The sequence below is a fragment of the Taurulus bubalis genome (assembly GCF_910589615.1).
Source record: "Taurulus bubalis genome assembly, chromosome: 3".
In the NCBI taxonomy this organism is placed as follows: domain Eukaryota; kingdom Metazoa; phylum Chordata; class Actinopteri; order Perciformes; family Cottidae; genus Taurulus; species Taurulus bubalis.
In genome coordinates, this window is record NC_136591.1 from 22,961,665 (window position 1) to 22,983,618 (window position 21,954).

At 41.9% G+C, this 21,954-nt stretch overlaps 1 protein-coding gene across 7 annotated transcripts; it reads left to right on the forward strand.

Annotated features, from left to right (window-relative positions):
• The first annotated feature begins 709 nt into the window (after positions 1-709).
• Positions 710-21,362, forward strand: med23 (mediator complex subunit 23). Of its 7 annotated transcripts, XM_079214807.1 has the most exons (31): positions 710-835; positions 2,127-2,158; positions 2,290-2,377; positions 2,465-2,589; positions 3,075-3,186; positions 3,453-3,551; positions 3,666-3,767; positions 3,874-3,943; positions 4,191-4,303; positions 4,443-4,538; positions 5,366-5,383; positions 10,103-10,309; positions 11,112-11,255; positions 11,450-11,595; positions 11,712-11,957; positions 12,099-12,241; positions 12,371-12,545; positions 13,170-13,333; positions 14,229-14,353; positions 14,462-14,667; positions 15,041-15,221; positions 15,308-15,478; positions 15,567-15,783; positions 15,961-16,070; positions 17,534-17,653; positions 18,023-18,195; positions 18,963-19,035; positions 19,138-19,352; positions 19,447-19,567; positions 20,188-20,319; positions 20,779-21,362. In XM_079214807.1, exons 1-31 carry the CDS (start codon positions 785-787, stop codon positions 21,001-21,003), a joined length of 4,200 nt encoding a protein of 1,399 aa, XP_079070933.1. In that variant the 5' UTR covers positions 710-784; the 3' UTR covers positions 21,004-21,362. The 7 variants fall into 7 exon arrangements, with proteins under 7 accessions (XP_079070933.1, XP_079070932.1, XP_079070934.1 ...); XM_079214806.1 differs by lacking the exon at positions 5,366-5,383; XM_079214808.1 differs by lacking the exon at positions 5,366-5,383 and having other exon boundaries at positions 15,308-15,340.
• Positions 21,363-21,954: the final 592 nt, after the last annotated feature.

The following is a 21,954-nucleotide window of genomic DNA, read 5'->3' on the forward strand; positions in this document are numbered from 1 at the left end:
GTGTCCGTGTGTCATTATGTTACCAAAGACTCGCCTAGTATCCATATGTAAAAGTAGCAATACAAAAATCAGAAAAAGTAAAAATACTCGTAAACCAGAATGGGCCCAATATTATTGATTAGTCGCCTTACTAAGGCGGAGTAATCGATACTTTTGAACAGGGTTGAGTAGTTTGATATATAAGAATGCAAAATATGTTGTATCATATGTTTATTTGTATTTAATGCTGCCGCGTAAACTTATCTAGATTCATATATAAACTTTAAGATTTTAGCTTTCTACCGCTGCGTCACAAGCCTTTGTTTGTTTCAATTAAAACATATATCGGAGCATATGTAGATAAAAGTGGGCCTGGGTGTAAAAGTCTTTGTGTTATTATATATATAATATATATATATATATATATATATATATATATATATATATATATATATATATATATATATATATATATATATATATATATATATATATATTATATATTTTACAATATCTGCAAATTGACACAGACGTCCCTAAATATTATTTGAAAAATGCCATAATGATCCCACGTTGTAATGACACAGGACTTAGGGCTCGGCTAACCGTCATGATGATAGCGGAACTGAGCGTCTCGTGCGCTATGAGTCTCCGGATTGTTTATGAGGTTGTGCGCCTGGCTGCGCACGCATCTCAGTGCCCTGTTAGCGTTTAGCTTGTTGAGAGCTTTATCTTACTGAAAGGAGGAACTCGCTCGATTTGTACAATGATTCCCTAAAAATATCTGAATATTCTTAGTGCAAACATGGCGCTATCGATGGAAACGCAGCTTCAGAGCATCTTTGAGGATGTTGTGGTAATTTGTGTCTTTATTAACTGGTTTTAAAGCTGACATTAGGTAGCATGTCACACAACGTTAGCCTTTTTTAAATTATATGTTGACTAATAAACCTGCTGTTCAAATGTATAACCGGAACAACAAAGCGAAGATTGCACAGCTCCTGAATACAGTTAATATTATATTATAGCTATGTATGTATGTATGTGTATATATATATATATATATATGTGTGTGTATCTATCTATCTGTATGTATGTATGTGTGTGTGTGTATATATATATATATATATATATATATATATATATATATATATATATATATATACACACACTACCGTTCAAAGGTTTGGGGTCACTTAGAAATGTCCTTATTTTTCATGGAAAAGCACTGTTTTTTTAAATGAAGATAACATTAAATTAATCAGAAATACACTATACATTGTTAATGTGGTAAATGACTATTCTAGGTGGAAACGTCTGGTTTTTAATTAAATATCTACATGGGTGTATAGAGGCCAATTTCCAGCAACTATCACTCCAGTGTTCTAATGGTACATTGTGTTTGCTAATCGCCTAGAAGACTAATGGATGATTAGAAAACCCTTGAAAACCTTTGTGAAATTATGTTAGCAGAGCTGAAAACAGTTATGGTGGTGAGAGAAGCTATACCACTGGCCTTCCTTTTAAGCTAGTTGAGTATCTGGAGCATCACATTTGTGGGTTTGATCATACTCTCAAAATGGCCAGAAAAGGAGAACTTTCATGTGAAACTCGCCAGTCTGTTCTTGTTCTTAGAAATGAAGGCTATTCCATGTGAGAAATTGCGAAGAAACTGAAAATGTGTCTGGGTGACCCCACACTTTTGAACGGTAGTGTGTGTATATATACGCACTAACCGCTAAGAGGGGAACTCTTTCGTGACTCACGTAATGTTAGTATTTCAAAACAAATTTAGTAATTTTTTTTTTCAAGTCCTGGTTCATTCAATGCACTTTTTAATGGGCATACTTGCATATTCACTGCTACAATGTATCGTTACCTCACTAGAAAAGAGTGTTTTAATTTTTAAACCAATTGCGAAATGTTTTCTGATTATTTTAAAAATAATTTTACCTCTAAGTTATACAAATAAAGCAGTATTCTAGCTACAGTCGATGGTATTAGGGCAACAGAGCAGATAACAGTTTTTATTGGTATTGCTATTAATATGAACTGAGTGGAAAGCTGTTAGTTACAAGTAAATCTAAAATGAAAACACATTTTCCTCCCACATCTTCTCAATTAAATTTTTCTGTTCCTTTCCTCAGAAAACTGAGATGATCGAAGAGGCCTTCGCTGGGTAAGATGGCTCCAAACACGCTCACAACATCTGTTTTGTTATTATGTGGTCTCAGCAGAAAAAACAAGAATTCGTTCGAATGTACACTGAGAAATAAAATGCTGCGGTCTGAAATATCTATTGTGTTTTAGGATGTTTATGGACACTCCAGAAGATGAGAGGACTAAACTGATCAGTTGTCTGGGAGCTTTCAGGCAATACTGGGGGACTCTGCCACAGGTGTCTAAACACGCACGCACGCACGCTTGCACACAAGTTGACGAGTGATTGGCTGGATGCATCAATTCCCTCCATGTCTTTCTGCAGGAGTCTCATGAACAATGTGTGCAATGGATAGTGCGGTTCATACACAGCCAGCACAGTCCCAAAAGGATCTCCTTCCTCCATGACTGTCTAGCAATGGCTGTGGAGACCAGTCTGTTACCGCCCAGGTACACATGCACGCGCACACACACACACTAAAGAAGGCGTACAGCATGTATGAAGGTCCACTCTGGGGCCTGACAGAATCTAATTTTATCCAGTTAATTCTTTTAGTTTTTATTGTTGTATGTTGAGGCTGCAATACCACTGTCAGCTCTTGCCTTAAGATATAAATAGAATAGAGGACTCATCCTTAAGGTTTATGATAGTACCATCAATAAAAGTATACTTAGGATACATAAAGGCTCATGAATATGTAGCTGCAGTTAATCTCTTTAAAGCTGTGACATAAATCTGCTTTTAACCAGTGATGCTAGTTATGTATGTTTTTGCTTACTTACCATGTCATCTCTCTTGTTTATATTGTTTGTTTTTACCATGTAAGGTGCCTCTGAGTAATATACAAATGCAAAGTATTATTATAATAGCACAAATGCTGTGTTGTCAGTTATTTGTCTTAATTGTCCATCTAATTAATCTTGTCTGTCAAAAGGATGGTGTGTGTAGCGCTGATCAGCTCGGACAGTTTGGAATGGGAGAGGACTCAATTGTGGGCCTTGACTTTTAAACTGATTCGCAAGATCATTGGAGGGATGGACTACAAGGTGTGTCTCACACACACACACACACACACACACACACACACACACACACACACACACACACACACACACACATACACACACTGACTGTGATAATGTATCAACAAGTATGCTGATAAGAAGCTTCTGGCACATTTGGATGTGCTTTAACAAGTTAATCTCAAAGTTGCATTATTCATTCTTTTCCAGAGACTTGTTAGCCTTATCTCTGAAAGTTTAAATCTACCATCACCCGATATATTTTCATGTTCATTGTTTGTGGGTTTCAGGGTGTTCGAGATCTGTTGAAAGCTGTACTGGATAAAATACAGACTATTCCCACCACGGTCAGCTCAGCTATAGTTCAACAGCTTCTGGCCGCCAGAGAGGTATTTTTCATTCTTATTAAATATAATTGTTTAAGAGTTATTTTTTTAACTTGTTTGACTAATTATCTGGGAGCACACCAAATCTATCACATTGACCTCTTGTGTTTTTTCCAGGTGGTGGAGTACATCCTAGACAGAAATGCCTGCCTCCTGCCAGCCTACTTTGCCATCGCAGAAATCAGAAAAATGTATCCAGAGGGGCAGCTATCACACTGGGTACGGTCACGTTTCTTGTGTGTTTGTGCAGCTATGATGTCATGTTTATGTAATAAATCCTTGTGTTTTTATGTTTTTCTATCTTTCTCTCCCACTCTGTTTGTAGCTTCTAGGCAGTTTGATATCAGACTTTGTGGACAGTTTCAGACCCACAGCCAGAATCAACTCGATCTGTGGTAAGCGATGCATTTTTCAGAGTTTCCATTGATCAGTCTGTGGCTAACCCAACAACATGTGCATGTATGCCACATTGCCTGCCTTATATTTCTGATTCATAGTCCTTCAGTGAAGTGCACAATGCGACTCATGCACAACATGTGCAGTAGGGCTGGGCTGTATGGCCCAAAATTTTAACCGGTATACCGCACAGCCCTATTGTGCAGCGTGCCTGTGTATTAATTCTGTGTATGAATGTGTCCACAGGTCGGTGCAGCTTGTTACCAGTAGTGAATAACAGCGGGGCTATCTGCAACTCCTGGAAATTAGACCCCACTACTCTCCACTTCCCTCTGAGAGGCATGCTGCCGTTTGACAAGGTATTATATTAACATATGTAATACGCAGGCGTTTACGCACACGCACGCACACACATACACGCACACAAACACACACGCAAACACTCAAAAAGCAGTACCAGTATTAAATTGTATGTTTTTTTTGTTTGTTTTTTTGCAGGACCTGTTTGAGCCACAGACGGGCTTGCTGCGCTATGTATTAGAACAGCCATATTCAAGAGAAATGGTGTGCAACATGTTAGGACTCAACAAGCAGGTATGACAACCCTTTCTGCTACTTTAGCTCCGTTGCTTCTATAACAGGTCCTACACCTGCACTCACTGCTCCTGTCCATTAGACTCCCTTTAGTTACTCCCCCTCTTCCTCCTACCTGCTCCTGCTGTTCCTTTTCCCTTGTTCTCCTTCTTTTTCATCCTCCTCTCTGCCGCTCCTCGTCTGTTGTTCTTTTTTTCTCCTTGACCTTATTATTCTATCTCATCCTATTCTGCTCTTTCTGTTTGTTTGTTTTTACCCAGTTGTTATCCTCATATTCCTTTCTTTTTTCCCTTTTTTAAAATTTTTTTAAATTTGTATTTCTTGTGTCTCCTCCCCATCCGTGTCCTTTTTTCTTCTTTACACCGCTCTCCTCCCTTGTTACCCTGGTAACACAGCTATATAAGACGACATGTAAAGCAAGCCAATGCAGTGAGCTTGACCCATAATGCACTGGTGTTCGTTTTCCCTGTTGGGTTCATGCAGTTTCAACTCAGCCCAGCTCCCAGTCTGACCAGCTCTCAGAACGTTTGTTGCTAACACGCAATAATCAACACTGACCCAGAGCTCCGATTTATTTTGATTGTCCCTCTCATTTCGAACATGAACAAATAACCCAGTATGCAGTTTGTCTTTTTGAATTGGCTGAGTTGATGCTAACTGTGCTGAACAGACGGTGAACAACCTAGCTCCTTAGTCACCACTTTCTCTCTCTCTGTCTCTCCTTTTTTCCCCTGTCTGTTTTCTTTCTCCTCCTTTCTTTGTTTCTCTCTCTTGTATCCTCTGGTTGTGTGTTGTGTTTGTCTGTCTCTCTGCCATGCGCTCTCTAGACTCTGAACATTGCCCAGGTATGTCGTTGTTTCTCTTCCTGGTCACCTGGCCTACCAACTAACCAGCCCATTGGACGCTTAGCTTTTTTTTTAGGCACGCTGATGTCATAGAAATGGGAAACTGGAATAAAAAAAAAAAGAGATGGAGTGAAGAGAAATTCTCCAGAGCTTGAGATGCTCACAGCAGGGCTTTGTAGAAAGAGACATATGTGGCCAAATAAATACTGGGCAGGTACACAAACAAACAAACAAACAAACAAACAAGCAGACACAAAGTATGACATGCAGCAGCAGGTCGATCAGTGTTTACGGATCATTAACCATAAATGGCTTTTTTATTGTCGTGCAAAGTAAATAGATTTCAGTTGCATCAATTTGCTTTATGTGCAAACCGTATCTCTGGTTTTAATACAGCAGCAGGATGTGTACACAATACAGTAAAATGTATATGTATTGAGCCTAAGATGGCCAATATATTCTGTTCATATTCAGTATCTGTATACAAGATAATATTCTGGGTAAAACAAGTTTCCTTTCCATAATAGAATTCCTGTCAAATTATAATATTGCAGGCTTTTATAAAGGGAAAATAAGCCATACATGCTCATAGAGGGGTAATGGCAATCTTTTGCAGTATTGGAATTGGTTGTTATGTTCACGTTTGATATTCTCTTATCTATCTCCTAGTATTGTTTTCTATATCTCATTCCCTATATTATCTATATTCGCTGTGCTGCGGTCAATGCCCAATTTCCCTAAATTGATCATTTTAGATGTCTTTTGCAACCCTGGATGGTTCTTAATGTCAACTGAGCTAACTGACACTCATCATACAGGTTTCATTTCCGACTGAGAATATAAACTCTCTGGAGTTTTTGTCAACAGAAAACTGTGTTTGTGGTTCCAGCTAACCAGCTGACATTAAGTATTTCTGATTCAAACCCTGCTGTTGACATTTCAAGTCCTGCTGCACTGCATGTATGAATGTAGTCTGGTCCCTGCCTGTCGTTAGTGAGGTCTTTTCGTGTCTGACCTTTTGCTGCTTTCTGCTGTGCTGACCTGGGCAAAACCACTCTATTTAGACTAACTGGTGGTCTTACAAATTGCAATTCAAGTACACTGCAACATCCAGGCAGTAATCCCAGGAAGACAAGCTCTACTATCTATATCACTATATATAATTCCAGTCTAAACTAACTTTTGACGCTGCACTCAATTGACAAACCTTATTCTTATGCAGCTTGTGCCATCCAGTCAATTAACGGCATGCGCGAAAATGATAAAAGCTTCGTAAATTAGCGGTGTGTAATTTGTGATGACCATGCTCTGCTGACTCCCTTTGTAATGCTTTATGTACTTATCTGTTCTCCAAAGAGGGGCTCTCGTCTTCCCAGGTTAGAGATGGAGTGACACTTCTGTAATTACAAAGTTCACTTTTAAGCACAGACAGCTTAAAAAATAGAAGACATGGAAACATGTGGTTTACAAAGTCGAATGCTTCTTTTTCTTCTTCTTTAATCAGGGTTTTTCCCAGGTCAGCCGATGATTGTTTCTGATTGGATGAGTGATCTCTGACCTGTCTTGTTTGGTGTTCATTAGTTGGTGCGTGTTTTTTTTCTTCAGTTTTTTCCAGTTTGTACCTTTTTTGCATTGCAGTTTTACATTCTTCATTAATAGAACCGAGCCGCAGTGCATACATGAACTACAAACAACAGTTCTGATCTCTGTCGGTGGCAGATATTTACTACAGGGAAACATGTGGGTTGAGAGACAGTTGCCTTGAAATGTGTTTGAAGTGGATACACATGAGTTTTCCATTGGTTGAAGAAGAGGTGGATCATCGACCAGTGTGCTTTTGCTGTTGCTAGGACACTGGCTTCAGGATGCAACTATAACTATTGGGCTGATTTTTGTTTTTGTACAGTAGATGGAATATACTCTTGTGGATCCTTCTCTCTTTCTCTCTCTTGTTTTTTTCTTTCTCTCGCCCTCTCTTACTGTGTTTGCATGTGTGTGTGTTTCAGTGAGTGTCTGTGTGTGTGTTTGGCGGTAGAGGAAGAGAAGTAATGGTCATCCTCACGGTTTCTCTTCTTCTGCCCAATCACACCACCTCCCCAAACCCGTACGTACGTCTGCATGCAGGATCGTGTTGCACTGTTTGATGTTTGGTGCCATGCTGTTCTTTTGTTATATTCTTGTGCTGTGCTGTTTAGTTTCTTGCTACGTTGTGTTTCCCCGCTGTGTGAAAAAGGCTCTGTTAAGTCCTCCAGTGGTAGTCACAACCGAGATGCACCCTCCTTCGGTCTGTCTGGTGGGTGAAGCTAAGTTCCCCACCCTGGGTTAATAGGCAAATGTCAGTCGTAGTACTTCTTCATGCAACTCAACAATTGAGCTCTGTGAATAATGCTTCAATCCATTATTGGTTTAATGGTGCAATGTTGTCCCCATGGTACGCAAACTTTAGCCGAAGCAGAAGAGTCCACTTGGCACACATTTGAACATGCACCTTGTGCGGCCGGAGGTCAGGGTTCATTATGTTAGGCAGAGACTGTGCAGTTAACCATTTACAGATTGGGGGTTTAAATGGTAACTTAGGTGTTTTCCAACCCTGATCCTGGTTTCCCATGTTTTTGAGTAAGTGATGTGGATAGATTTTTATTTTATTTGTATTTGTCCATAACTGAGCGAAACTGTTCACCAATAGGTTTAGTGTCTTGCATGCAGGGTGCTCTGGTTGAAGTGCCTGACAAGCCGCCCAGCTGCAACAATAATTTATGCACATATGGTTTAATGCTGCAAAAATTCGCAACGCTTTTGGTGTGAACGTCGTAGCATAAATCCATCATCCAGCTTCAGCGTATGCACAAAACAGCCAACTGTCTCCAATAAACCTGTCAAAATTCTTATTTTCGGTTAAGTGGTTATCCGTTAACATCCATTCACCCTAATATCCCTGCTCATGACTACTGTGCGGATGTGAAATTGTACATTAATATTGCAGTAAACAAATATTTGCTATGTAAAGATATAATGGAGTAATGTCTGCGCAGACTGAAGCCCTCTGTGTGTTGTTGTCAGAGCTTCTCCTCTGTTTTAGTGAACGCTCTCATGCGGCGGGTACAACTGATGATGATCATTTTTGATGTGTATCTTGTTTCTTGTATCTTGCGTCGCACCCACAGTGTAAAAATCAGCCAAATATCCAGCCACGACATTCACAAAGAACCTAAAAGACTATAATCTACGCTTTCTGTACTTCAACACAACAAACTCGCGCTCACTTATCTGTCGTCGTCTTCCAGCAAAAGTCACATGACACGATAACAAACGGGCCCGATCAAACAAAAGGTCAATAGCAAAGTTGTATTTCTCCGTAGGGTTCTTTCCAAATTGTTGTCACACACTTATAATATTAATCGGAGCCGTTCGGTGGCAAAAAAACAGTACTTTTAGTGGAAGTAAATGAGTGAGGAATTGCCCCGAGCAGCCCGTTTAGCGGTCTCACTCAATAATGCTGGAGCAATTTTAAAAAAGGTCACCCCCATTAGTCACTTAGACACAAAAACATGGGAAAAAAGGGACTAGGTTGAACAATGAAAGACTTACTTATAAATGACCTTGTTAATTTGTCTTCTTGTCACCATCACCTCCCCGGCTCCCCCTCTCTCCATTCTCTCCCTTTTGGCCATTTTTTCAGATCTCTTGATTCCTTCCCTCTTTTCACCCCTCTTTCATCAAGTCCCCTTCATATACGGAAGTCTCAACATTGGCTCAGATATCCCAACGAGGGTCACACAGTGTGTAGTTCTGTTTTGTTCCGACATGATTTGATCATTCCAGACAAAACGGGTAATACGACTGATTTCAGTTTGACTCGCATTTGCATTAACAGCATTTCCATAATTTTTTATTAATTTCCTTTATTTATTTATTTATATGGGCAATGCACATTAATCAACATGTAAGTGTGATGTGTTTAAGCAATCAGCTCAGTATCAACTGTAGTCCTTCGGCAATGTTCTAAAACCAATTATATTCTCATAATGTTCATATTTATTTGTCCGCATTAGCTTGTGAGTTCAGCGCTAATTGGCTGCCGTGTGTGTCGAGTCTCGAATATCATAACCGCCCTCAAGCACATGAAACTTTCTCTCTGATTTATTTGCTCCCGCCACGTAAAACCTTCCAGTGAGATATTGCTGCGACATGTTTGCGTTCTCTGGAGCTGCGGCAGAAGAGCTGACAAATATCTCACTGGTCCAAAAATGACAATTTGGCAAATTGCTCAAGCTAAGTGGCCACTTGAGTGTAGCATCTTTTTCTACGTAATAACAACACATGGAAATTACCAGAATATGTGGGGATAAAGGGGAATGTGGGAAGGAGGCTACAGATTTACCCAGCTGACAGAGGCAGGAAGGAGATGCTGTGTGCATGCAAGGGATGGGAAGAGGTTTTTTTGTAAGTCAATGTCTAACAATTGTTTGAGCGTCTATTAACATGGCAATGTGGATATGAAGTAATTTAACCATGGTCTCTCTCACATTCTCTCTCTCCCTCTTTCTTTCTTTCTTTCTTTCTTTCTCCTCCCTTCCTTTCCCTCTGTCTTCCCATGTTTCCCCTCACCCTCTTCTCCGTCTGTCCTCGGACGTCTTTCCCTCCCTCCTCTCTGTTTAACTTCCTCTCTCGTGCCCACTTTTTTCTTTATCCTTTAACACTCCCATCCTCCCCCGTCAGCATAAGCAGCGTTGCCCGGTGCTGGAGGAGCAGCTGGTGGACCTCGTGGTGTACGCCATGGAGCGCTCCGAGACCGAGGAGCACTTTGATGCCGACATCGGAGGAACCAGCCAGTTGCTGTGGCAGCACCTCTCCTCCCAGCTCATCTTCTTTGTGTTGTTTCAATTCGCCAGCTTCCCTCACATGGTGCTGTCGTTGCATCAAAAGGTAAGAGGAGGGACATGGCACAGGAAGGAAGCGTTAACAATCCGAGTATTGGGTAAAAGCATTTTGTCTCGATTTGGGAATTTTGTCTTACGAATATTTCTAATGTACAATATAGAGTTTGGTCAGGGAACATTTATTTATTGGCAGAAAGCAACAAAATATCGTCATGTCATAGAAGACCACACCTGTGTAACATGCGTGCTCAAGATGCTAAATCTTAATTAATTAAGAAGTAAAGCATAAAAATCCTTAAGATCTTCATGTTCTATAAAGTAATACTATGTAGCAACTATTGTTTAGACTTGGCTTAAAGGCAGAATCATTTTAATTTCACATCCACAAACGGGCAGTAAGCACGACCATGGGTCCAGATATAACCACGGTCCATGGAAATCTGCGAGGCAAGAAAGCAACAGCATTCCAGGGAAGAAATTAAGTTAGTATTGTACATTAATGTGCTATGAATGCATACAGATGGAGAGGAAGAGAGGGAGGAGCTCTGTGTATCCTATGAAGTCCTCCAGCAGTCTAGGTCTATAGCAGCATATCTAGGGCTGCCAGCCCCAACTATAAGAGTTATCAAAGAGGGAAAAAACTAATTAAGATTCACTACAGATGCATATAGAAGCATGTGCCCAAAGGAGCAAGTTACTACCAGCTCTCTGGTCTTTATTGCTCTGAAATGTAGGTTAAAAAATAAATAAAGCAAACTGTACAAGGCAAATTCAAAAGTGAGTGTTTAAATTATAAAATGCGTATCGACTGATGTGACCCTTGTCGTTGACTTTGTCCTTCTCTATAGCTTGCAGGTAGAGGTCTCATAAAAGGGAGGGACCACCTGATGTGGGTCCTGCTGCAGTTCATATCGGGAAGCATTCAGAAGAACGCCTTGGCTGACTTCCTGCCTGTCATGAAGCTTTTTGACCTGCTTTACCCAGAAAAAGAGGTACACACCTGCCAAGCACTGATTTCTGTTCACTACTAATAATGCCCTATTTCGTGCACTTAGTGGTGGTATAAGTTCTGGTTGGAGTGGCAGAAGTAGAAGTTATAATGCTAGTGATCAGAATTGATTCCATAAGTGATAACTTTACAGGCGGTGCCGTCAGCTTTTTATCCCTGTAATCTCTCCCACTCTAGTGCATTCCAGTTCCAGACATTAACAAGCCCCAGTCCACTCACTCCTTTGCCATGACCTGCATCTGGATCCACCTGAACCGCAAAGCTCAGAACGACAACTCCAAACTCCAGATACCCATTCCACACTCTCTGAAACTACACCATGAGTACACCTCTTTAAATAATGGATCCTAAAATATGTCCTTTAAATCCATAAATACCGTGAAACCAAAATACTCAGTCGATGCCTCATGTTTCTGCTTCCCTCCCTCCTGTCTGTCAGGTTCCTCCAACAGTCGCTGCGTAACAAGACTCTGGGTATGTCCGACTACAAGATCGCCCTGCTGTGTAACGCCTACAGCACCAACTCTGAGTGCTTCACTCTGCCGATGGGCGTCCTAGTCGAGACTATTTATGGAAACGGCTCCATGAGGATCAACCTGCCCGGCACCAACTGTATGGCGTCGGGGTCGGTCACCCCGCTGCCCATGAACCTGCTGGATTCACTCACGGTGCATGCAAAGATGAGGCAAGGGACAGCAAATGACACACGGAGGAATTCCTGGCAAAAACAATGATGTGAAGATGATTTCAAAAATAATAGAACATGCATTACACATATGGTTTAATGCGTCTCTTTGTCCCTTTCTGTCTGTTTGCCTGCCTCCAGTCTGATCCACAGTATTGCCACTCGGGTCATAAAGTTGGCCCAAGCCAAGTCCAGCATCACCCTGGCCCCCGCGCTGGTGGAAACATACAGCAGGCTGTTGGTCTACATGGAGATCGAGTCACTGGGCATCAAAGGATTCATCAGTGAGTTACAGAAACACCTTTTGAAAACGTCAGATTCAAAGTGTAATTTGCAACCCTGACTTCATTACGTCTGCCTCTTTGGGGCCAGCAGACGCATGTTGAATTTTGTGACCCTCTCTGTCCATTCAGGCCAGTTGCTGCCAAACGTATTCAAGTCTCACGCGTGGGGAATCCTTCACACATTACTGGAGATGTTCAGCTACAGGATGCACCACATTCAGCCGCACTACCGAGTCCAGCTTTTGAGTCATCTGCACAGTTTGGCTGCTGTGCCTCAGACCAACCAGAACCAGCTGCATCTATGGTAAAGTGATCATATATTCAACGTATTTACTTTAATACAAATCAAGCTAACAACACACGTGATTGTATCAGTGAACAAACCTTCCAGTGCAATTTCTGTTGAACAAAGTCTTTCTGTTGGTTCAATTCAAGCTGGACTCACAGCCCAGTCAAATGAATGAGATCCAGTGTTCTATACACTGGAGACTGTTTAGTGATAGTGAGTGAGCTACACATCATCTCCAACTGGTGAAAGTAGACCAATCTTGCAGAACAGTTTTGGGTTAGTCTATTGAATCTTGTCCTGTTCTTGGATGCCGCTTAAGGCACTGACGGCTTTCTGTTTGCGGAGACGCAAAATGTCTCTCCTTCCAGAAAAGGTGAAACATTGTGTTTCTTCACATTACTGTAAAGTACATAGTTAGCCGGGTGGTTGAATGATAGGTCACACGGTCTTGAAGAATACATAAGATCTGGAGATTTCCATTACAGTTCATATGATGGTTGATGTATTATATCGTTAAAATACGATGTAACACCTGATCAAACATATACTTCACAACATTACACAACAACAAGACCAGCATCGGGGTGCTAACGGCCTCTCTCGTTGTCTGTCTTGCGGTCTTCGTGTCTCCGTCCACAGTGTTGAGAGCACGGCTCTGCGGCTGATCACAGCTTTGGGGAGTTCAGAAGTGCAGCCTCAGTTCACTCGCTTCCTCAACGACCCAAAGACGGTTCTGTCAGCGGAGTCTGAAGAGCTGAATCGAGCCTTGATCCTCACTCTGGCCAGAGCCACACACGTCACAGGTAGCGCCCACTCGCCTTTTACTTATTTTTGTCTTGCTCTTTTCTTTCATGTTCACAGTTTTTTTTTTTTTTTTTTCTCAAGTTCAAGACCTTTTATTTGTTCTGGTTCTGCCAAAGTAGCAATAAAAACCAACAACACAAAGCGAGACACACAAGATAATTTATCTAAACTTTACAACAGCGTGCCAATAATTGTGTTGCTGACTTTTGTCACTCTCGTTTACGAGTCTTTCTCTTTGAAGTTTGAGAGATGCATAGCAGCAAATAAATGAAAAGGTGAAGACTGACTCAACCTGGAACTGTGCTTGATTCCTCAGTCAAAAAAAGGTGCTACTATTTTGACTCGGCACATATGTATTCCTGTGAAAGGTCTTCTTTTTATCATCGTGATGCCCAAATACATGCAAGACTCAACAATGTCAACATGTTCCTGTTAATTATAGTATTTGCAGGAGTTGGGTGGTGACGTCTGAAATCAATGTCCTTGGTTTTTGTCAGATTAATTTCTTAAAAGGTTTCTTGACACCAATTCAAACATAGATAACAGCAGGACCGTTGGACATATCCGCATTGTTCAGCAGGCTCACTATGACTATGGTCGAACTCCCAGTCATTAGTAAACCGAGGACAGAGGATGCAACCTCTAGGGACCTAGTTGATGACAATCCAGAGAGATGCTCATTTACTGTCTCTATGCGTCCTGTTAGTGATGAGGTCCATAATGTTGGCGTCCAACCCAAAGCGCTCTGTGACAGTCGGCACCAGCCGGTGGGGCTGTATGGTGATGAAAGACAAAATAAAAAACCCCAAAACAACAATCAAGGATGGTTTTTGAAAAGGGCAGAGATGAAATGACTGGATTTTTTAAAGTTGTCTGCTTTGTGTGTCTGTGTAGACTTTTTCACAGGGTCCGACTCCATCCATGGGACTTGGTGTAAAGACATCCTCCAGACCATCATGAACTTCACGCCTCATAACTGGGCCTCACACACATTGTCCTGCTTCCCAGCTCCCCTACAGGTGCACTATGGTCGCTTCAATCAAACTGACAAATTCAAATTTAGTTCACCTCAAATCAGATGCATTAATCCTGTTATCATGACTGCTCTTTCTCTTTCTGCTCCTCAGGCTTTCTTCAAACAGAACAATGTTCCTCAGGAGTCTCGATTCAACCTGAAGAAGAACGTGGAAGAGGAGTACAGGAAGTGGAAGTCCATGGCCAACGAGAATGACATCATTACTCACTTCTCCATGCAGGGCTCCCCCCCACTGTTCCTCTGTCTGCTGTGGAAGATGCTGCTGGAGACGGACCACATTAACCAGATAGGCTTCAGGTCTGATGGCAGGATTTTGTGTCTCTACAGATACACTTTTACAGAATCCACTCAAACATGCATTTATTCTATACACAGACAGACACCATGTACACACAGTCTTTAAAAAGTGTACTTCTTAAACTGATCAACAGACAAATATATTAAAATATCAAAATAAAAGCAGTTCCCACCATTTCTTCCCCATGTGTTACATTGAATGTGGTAATGATGCATCTTACCACTGATGTTCAGTCATTTAGTTTAAACTAATTGGCTCGAGGGGGAAGTTCCCAAATCGCTGAGCAACATCTGTGACTAATTGATCCAGCGGGATTATACAGTGCTGCTTTGAGATGATGAGCTTACTCCCGCCTGATTTTGTGTCCCTCAGGGTCTTGGAGCGTATCGGGGCTCGTGCACTGGTGGCTCATGTGCGAACATTTGCCGACTTTCTTGTCTACGAGTTTTCAACATCAGCCGGCGGACAGCAGCTCAACAAGTGCATTGAAATACTCAACGACATGGTCTGGAAATACAACATAGTCACCCTGGACAGACTCATTCTGTGTCTGGTGAGGAGAAGCTTGTGTAAATATAAATATAAATTATACTATGTACAAGGTCTATGTGTCTCACTTCCCTTTTTCTCTGCGTCCAGGCGATGCGTAGCCACGAGGGAAATGAGGCTCAGGTTTGCTACTTCATAATCCAGCTGCTGCTGCTGAAGCCCAACGACTTCAGGAACCGAGTCAATGATTTTGTCAAGGAGAACGCTCCCGAGCACTGGCTGCAGAGTGACTGGCACAACAAGCACATGAGCTACCACAAAGTACACAAACACCTGCTTGAGTACATCATCATTTCTCAAGACGGAAACCCAGGTCTGAAGTCAACAATGTTGGTTGTTTCTTTCCCAGAAATACCCAGAGAAGCTGTACTTTGAGGGACTTGCAGACCAAGTCAACCCTCCCATGCAACTCCAGCCTCAGTACCTGCCCATCTACTTTGGCAACGTGTGCCTGCGCTTCCTGCCCGTCTTTGACATCGTCATCCACCGTTTCCTGGAGCTGCTTCCTGTCTCCAAGTCTCTGGAAACACTGCTGGACCATTTGGGAGGGTTGTACAAGTTCCACGGTGAGGACGGTTAACTTAAAATACACGTAGATGAAAGAGGGAGGTGGTTTAAAATGAGAAGAAGAGAAAAAAAAGTGATCAAAAGGGGAGGAAGGACCATCTCCTGGCGTGTGAATGAAATGTGTTGGCTATTGTTTGTGCACGCTGATGTGAATTTACTTCTTTGTTTGTGTGCAGACCGCCCAGTCACGTATCTGTACAACACACTTCACTACTACGAGCGACATCTGAGAGACAGAACCAACCTGAAGAGAAAACTGGTGCACGCCATCATGTCGTCACTGAAGGTAGAGGGAGGGAGATTGAGGAAGGAGGACACACACCGGAGACAATACCTTATAATGTGAATGTTTAGAGCAGTGTTTTTCAACCTTTTTTGAGCCGCGGCACATTTTCTACAATAAAAAAAATCGCGGCACACCAACAACCCAAAAAGTTACAGAATGTCACAGTATTCAGTGTTTCCCCTAGGTTTACAGCTTATGGGGGGGGGAGCGACTGACGGACATACTACATCGTGGCACCTCACAGTACTACAAAGTAATACTTCACAGTACTAGTGACTCCATCTGTGCTTTTATAAATAATAGAACATTGAAATCACTTTCAATTAAACCAGATTGCTCCATCACACAAAAACAAATATGTTATCACTTTGTTAGAAAAATGAAAATAAAGTTATATCCGTGCAAAAAATAACTAATATTTAGTTACAACTAAATAGCTTATTGTGGAAAACAACAAGCTATTTTTTTGCAAAACAGAATGAGTGCAGATGTGTGAGCATAACGTTGTATCATTAATAGTGGCTGCAGTGAGCTGCTTTCCTCTACAACTCTTTTTAAAACGAGGTAGATTTGATACAGCCGTTCTCAATTCATGCTCCATGTTGAGCGACGCAACAGCAGAAAAGACAACCTCACGGAGATCTCATAAAGATCGGCTTTTGGCGAAATGACAAGAATCGGCGAGTCGTACATGCGCATGTGACCTATTAACGGCGTACGGTAAAATCAGCATTTCCTCTTGCGCCCCACCTGTAATACGCCCCAGTTTGAAAAATACTGACTTAAAGGAAACATAATGTTCATTTATTTTAATGATGACCACAAAGTGAGCAGGCTTTGTCACTTGAGTGTGTTTTTCGGGCTTTTGGAAGAATATTTCCAGAGCCCCAGAAACGTCATTGATGGAGCGCCAGGCTGCAGCCTATTGGATGTTTGTCTTGACCTACAAATACCTTAACTGTTGGGCTTTAAACATGAGAGCTCATAGCTTAAAATAGTGATAGCTTAAAGCAGCAAATCCCATTGTGAAAAGCACGCGACATATTTTTCGCCGCTCTCTCTGTCCACTGTGTGCTCTCCTGTGTGCATCGCATCGGGGCGGAAAGAGTTGTAGACGCGACCCAGAAATTACAAGCTGTCGTGTACGATCAATAACATACGGCCGTTTAGTTTGTTTAATAGCAGAACAAGGTGCAGACCTGTTCTATAGGAAACTACTAGGCCAGCCACTATATTGCAGGCTCAGACGCTAAATAATGGAAAATTATTTGCGGCAGCTAAATAATATTTTTTTGGACCAATTAAATGAAATTGGAAATTTTCTCACAGTGGTTGACAATCACTGGTTTAGAGGGTGTATTATTTTTCAAAACCATACATCTGTCTGGCATGTAGCCGTTTCCTGTTAGTCTCTCATGTAATTATGTAATTATAACTTCAACGCTTGTCATATTAAATTCTAGGACAACCGCGCCCCAGGGTGGTGCCTTAGCGAAACCTATCTGAAGCTTGGCATGAACGCCAGAGAGGACAATGTGTGGATTCCTGATGACACCTACTACTGCAAGCTGATTGGCCGCCTGGTGGACAATATCCTTCATTAATCTCCCCCTGCTGGTAGAAGACTGCTGTCTCTATCCGACCCTGATGCTGGCTAATAAAACGACATGGGGCCCCTGGGGTACCTGAATAATACATTTACCCCACTGCAAATACTTCTAGTGTCCCTTAATGTCTTTTTGCTTTATAGCCAGAAAGATCTTGCTTTTACGACTTAATTTAATCTCATTTTATTGCAGCCAATGTAGCTTTTACTACGGAGCTGAAAACAAGATGGAGGTGGTGTATCATGGATTGAAAGACAGAGTATAAGCATGTAATTAAAGCAGGGACACATTCATGCCTCTGTCGAACCGTGGTTCCTCTGCGAGTGATTGTTGGCCTCCCTAACTCTCTCACCCATGGCGGGAAAGTCCCCTGGTCCCTTCCCTACCTGTGACTGGAGGTTCAACGAGTTCCCCAACCCTGCGGCCCACGCCCTGCACGTCACCTGCGTGGAGCTGATGGCTTTGGCCGTGTCGGGAAAAGATGTTGGCAACGCTCTACTCAATGTTGTGTTGACGAGGTACAATAGACTTTAGACGGTTAACAGCTACGTCCCTGAATGTAAAACCCGGCTTTTTGTACTGAGAAAGCTTATTGAGCATTTTAGTCGTAGTTTCATATTTTTGGATGTGTGTGCTGGTTGGGTACCGAAAACCGGTGGCACTATGGCACCGGTTCCAACACGTCCGGTACCTACCAGACTGAAAAGCAATGCAGATTTCGGCGCTTCCATTCGGTGCCTGAGCCAATTTAAAAAAAAATTTTTTTTTACACTACTCTGTAAAGTTGCACGGTATATAGATACTAAAAAGGTACCCGTATGTTAAAAACGCTAAGATTTGGATGTATCGATACCATTAAAATAGCACGGATCAGAGCGCATTCGCTGCTCCGCTAGGATCCAACAGTGTTCTGTTGCACACGGTCCCAATCAGGCCACCTGATGCTTGTGTCTGTTCTTTTTTTTTAAATATATATTGTTTATAGTTTGAAGTTAAAAGGTTTGAAGCTGTAGTTTGAAGTCAAGTGTTTTTTTATGTATTTATTTATTCATAATTATAATATACTTTAAACAGTTAATATATTGTTAAATTTGAAGAAAAAAAATTGCCTTGGCAATACAAAAGTATTGGTTCAGGCACCGTTTAGGCACGGGTATCGTTTTAAAAGTATCGTTTTAGCACCGGTATCGGGGGGAAAAAAACAAACGATACCCATCCCTAGTGCTGGTGAGACAAGAGTTTGAGGTGGACTATCGATGATTCACAATATTTTTCCCCCTTTCAGCCAGCCACTAGTTCCCAGAGAGAACATCACGGCTTGGATGAATGCCATTGGACTTGTGATAACCGCACTTCCTGTAAGAATAAACACTCACAAAAGATCTGCTTAGTCCTCAACTATCTGATTAATTCACACCAAGATTGTTCCCCCTTGACCATCTCCATCTCCCCTCCTCCAGGAGCCCTACTGGATCGTTCTCCATGATCGCATCGTGTCCGTGATTGGCTCTCCGGTGCTAACGTCAGAGACCGAGTGGGCAGGTTATCCCTTCGCCTTGCTGGACTTCACAGCCTGCCACCAGAGCTACAGCGAAATGAACTGCAGTTACGTGCTAGCATTAGCGCACGCTGTGTGGCATCACTCGTCCATCGGGCAGCTGTCTCTGATCCCCAAGTAAGGAAGTCTTCCCACCCTCTTATCCTTCTTTATGCTCTTTAGTCCCCGTTTCATTCATGGTTGTCATGTCGTCATAAATTTGTGTGTGAAGATTCCTGTCGGAGACCCTGAAGCCCGTCGTGCAGACCGAGTTCCAGTTACTCTACGTGTATCACCTTGTGGGGCCGTTCCTGCAGCGCTTCCAGCAAGAACGGACACGATGCATGTTGGAGGTAACGCAGAAACATTTAACCAAAGAGGACAAGTGTAATCATTATGATTAAAACGCACACAATAACACACAATAATGTTTCCCTTTTAACATTGCATAGCTGTACGAGTGCAGTGATAATTAAGTAGGGCTGAATGCTTGGCGTGTGGTGTTGGTGCTTGCAGCTTTCTCATGAATCGCTAATGCCAACAACTTCACACGGCATATTCTCCTCACACACACAAGTCAAGGATAATCAGTCAGAAACACTGGTGAAAAAGGCCTTCAGTCTAGTTCATGGGAGAAAAACACCAGGGGCTGACCTTACTGGCCTGTGTCCCCAAACAGCTATAGATGTATTATGTTTTAGAAATTAAACTTATTGATTTATGTACCTATTCTAACTCATTGTACCCCGGAATAACTCAAAAGGCACCTGAAGCACCTAAAAAAACAGAATACTCAATGATTGCTTGTTTATCCAATATTTATTTGTCCAAATTGCATCAAATTCGACAATGCACTCGACAAGTGTGAAGTAGATAAGATGAGTGGTTCTCGAGATATGCAAAGGACATACAGACCGAGAGTCCATGCTTCATAGTGAGATGTTCACTTTTTAAATGTATGCTTGTGCTTCAGATTGGCGTGGCCTTCTACGAGATGCTGCAGGCGGTGGATCAACACTGCCAACATCTCAGCTACATGGACCCCATCTGTGACTTCCTGTACCACATTAAATACATGTATACTGGAGACAGCGTGAAGGAGCAGGTGAGTGTTTTTTTTTTTATAAAAAAATGTCACAACGTTTCAGATAATACAATTAAATAAACTGAGTGGATGGAGAAAAAACAGAGACCTTCTTCACACAGACTTTAATTAAGCTGACAGCTGTGAACCCGCAGCTCCTCGGGAGACACTTGTTTTAATTTTCCATTTTCAGCTTGAATCTGTCACCACCTGTGCTGCAAGAAAAGTCCCCACTGGTGTCCAGACCTGACACCAGAGTTAATTGGAGTAGATTAAACTATAGCGTCATTGAGCTCGAGGCTGGGACCAGTGTAATTTAATTTAAAAGACAGAGCTGTCTGTGTTGTATTTTGGGGGAAGAGATTAAAAACACTTGATGCTATATACATTAATGTGATGCATGTCGACCTTTTTAATTAATCCGTCTACAATCTGTGTATTCAAATATGTGCTTCACTTTCTCTCTTCACCTTTCTCTAGGTCGAGAAAATCATCATGACTTTGCGTCCGGCCATGAAGCTGCGACTGCGCTTCATCACACACAGCAGCTTGGTAGAGACTTCATCATCTGCCGCCGCCGCTGCTGCTGCTGCCGCCGCCACGTCCTCCTCTTCTTCCACCCCTCAGCCCCCCACCTCCTCACTCTCAGCATCCTCTGTCGTCGCCTCCCCTTCTGCAACACAGCACACACACACACCTATGTAGGTAAACACAGTTAAAATCATGACCGTGGACCTTAACCACATCACTGACGAACATTTAGTGTCCAAAGTAAGGATTAAAAATGTTTATTGTACTTTTATAAACAAGAAACCTGGAGAGGTAATTGTATTCCTTTCGCTTAAATCACGAGTTGATGAATTCAATGTACAAAATCTCAACTTCTTTGACAAAATTCAGTTGAACTGTTTTACTTGGAAAGGAAGTGAAGAATCTGTAGCTCCCTGTATCTGCTGTCACAAGGACCCGACATTTCTTGTTAATATCATGGCCTCTTTTTTATTTTTCTGTTTGTAGTCCGCTTTTATATTGTACATTATTGCTAGTTCATTAAAAAAAGATTTTGGTAATCTGATTTCAGCTTTTTATTGATGTTTTCTACCACTAGTGTGTGTGTGTGTGTGTGCGCTCCCTTTCATGCACACATTGAATTGACAGCAAACAAAGCCCATGAATATTTTTTCCCCCAGTGGACTTTGAATCCTTCCATGTGATTTCAGATATTGTCTGTACAGCCTGTCATTCTTTGAGTGTTATGTAAAGCATTTGTCATACTTTGAACTAGTCCACCCAAAATCAATGTATAGTTTTTAATATGGTCGTCTTTTCTTGGTTCTCTTTGTGTTGCTATCCCTCTTCTCACGACCCAATTTCTGAGAACACTGACCTAAACTACTCACTCAAATTACAATGGAATAACATGGTAGCCTGTCTGACTCCTGTAGGGGGAGTCAGACATTTACAGTTGCCTTCAGTCTGTCCTTTAAGACTGGACGAGGGAGCAAGAAAGAGGGAGCGAGAGGCTATACAGACCCCTGTGGGCCCCATTAGATTTGTTGTCTTTCTGCCAGATGGATATCTGTAAAACATCTGAACAGATTTCCATTAAATTTGGTGGAAAGCATAGCTTTGAGCCAAGAACACTTTGCAACGAGT

Coding starts and splice junctions, on each gene's coding strand:
- med23 (XM_079214807.1), top strand. CDS start 785: ATGGCGCTATCGATGGAAACGCAGCTTCAGAGCATCTTTGAGGATGTT. Junction 2,590..3,074: donor ACCAGTCTGTTACCGCCCAG/GTACACATGCAC, acceptor GTCTGTCAAAAG/GATGGTGTGTGTAGCGCTGA. Junction 12,242..12,370: donor GGGCATCAAAGGATTCATCA/GTGAGTTACAGA, acceptor CTGTCCATTCAG/GCCAGTTGCTGCCAAACGTA.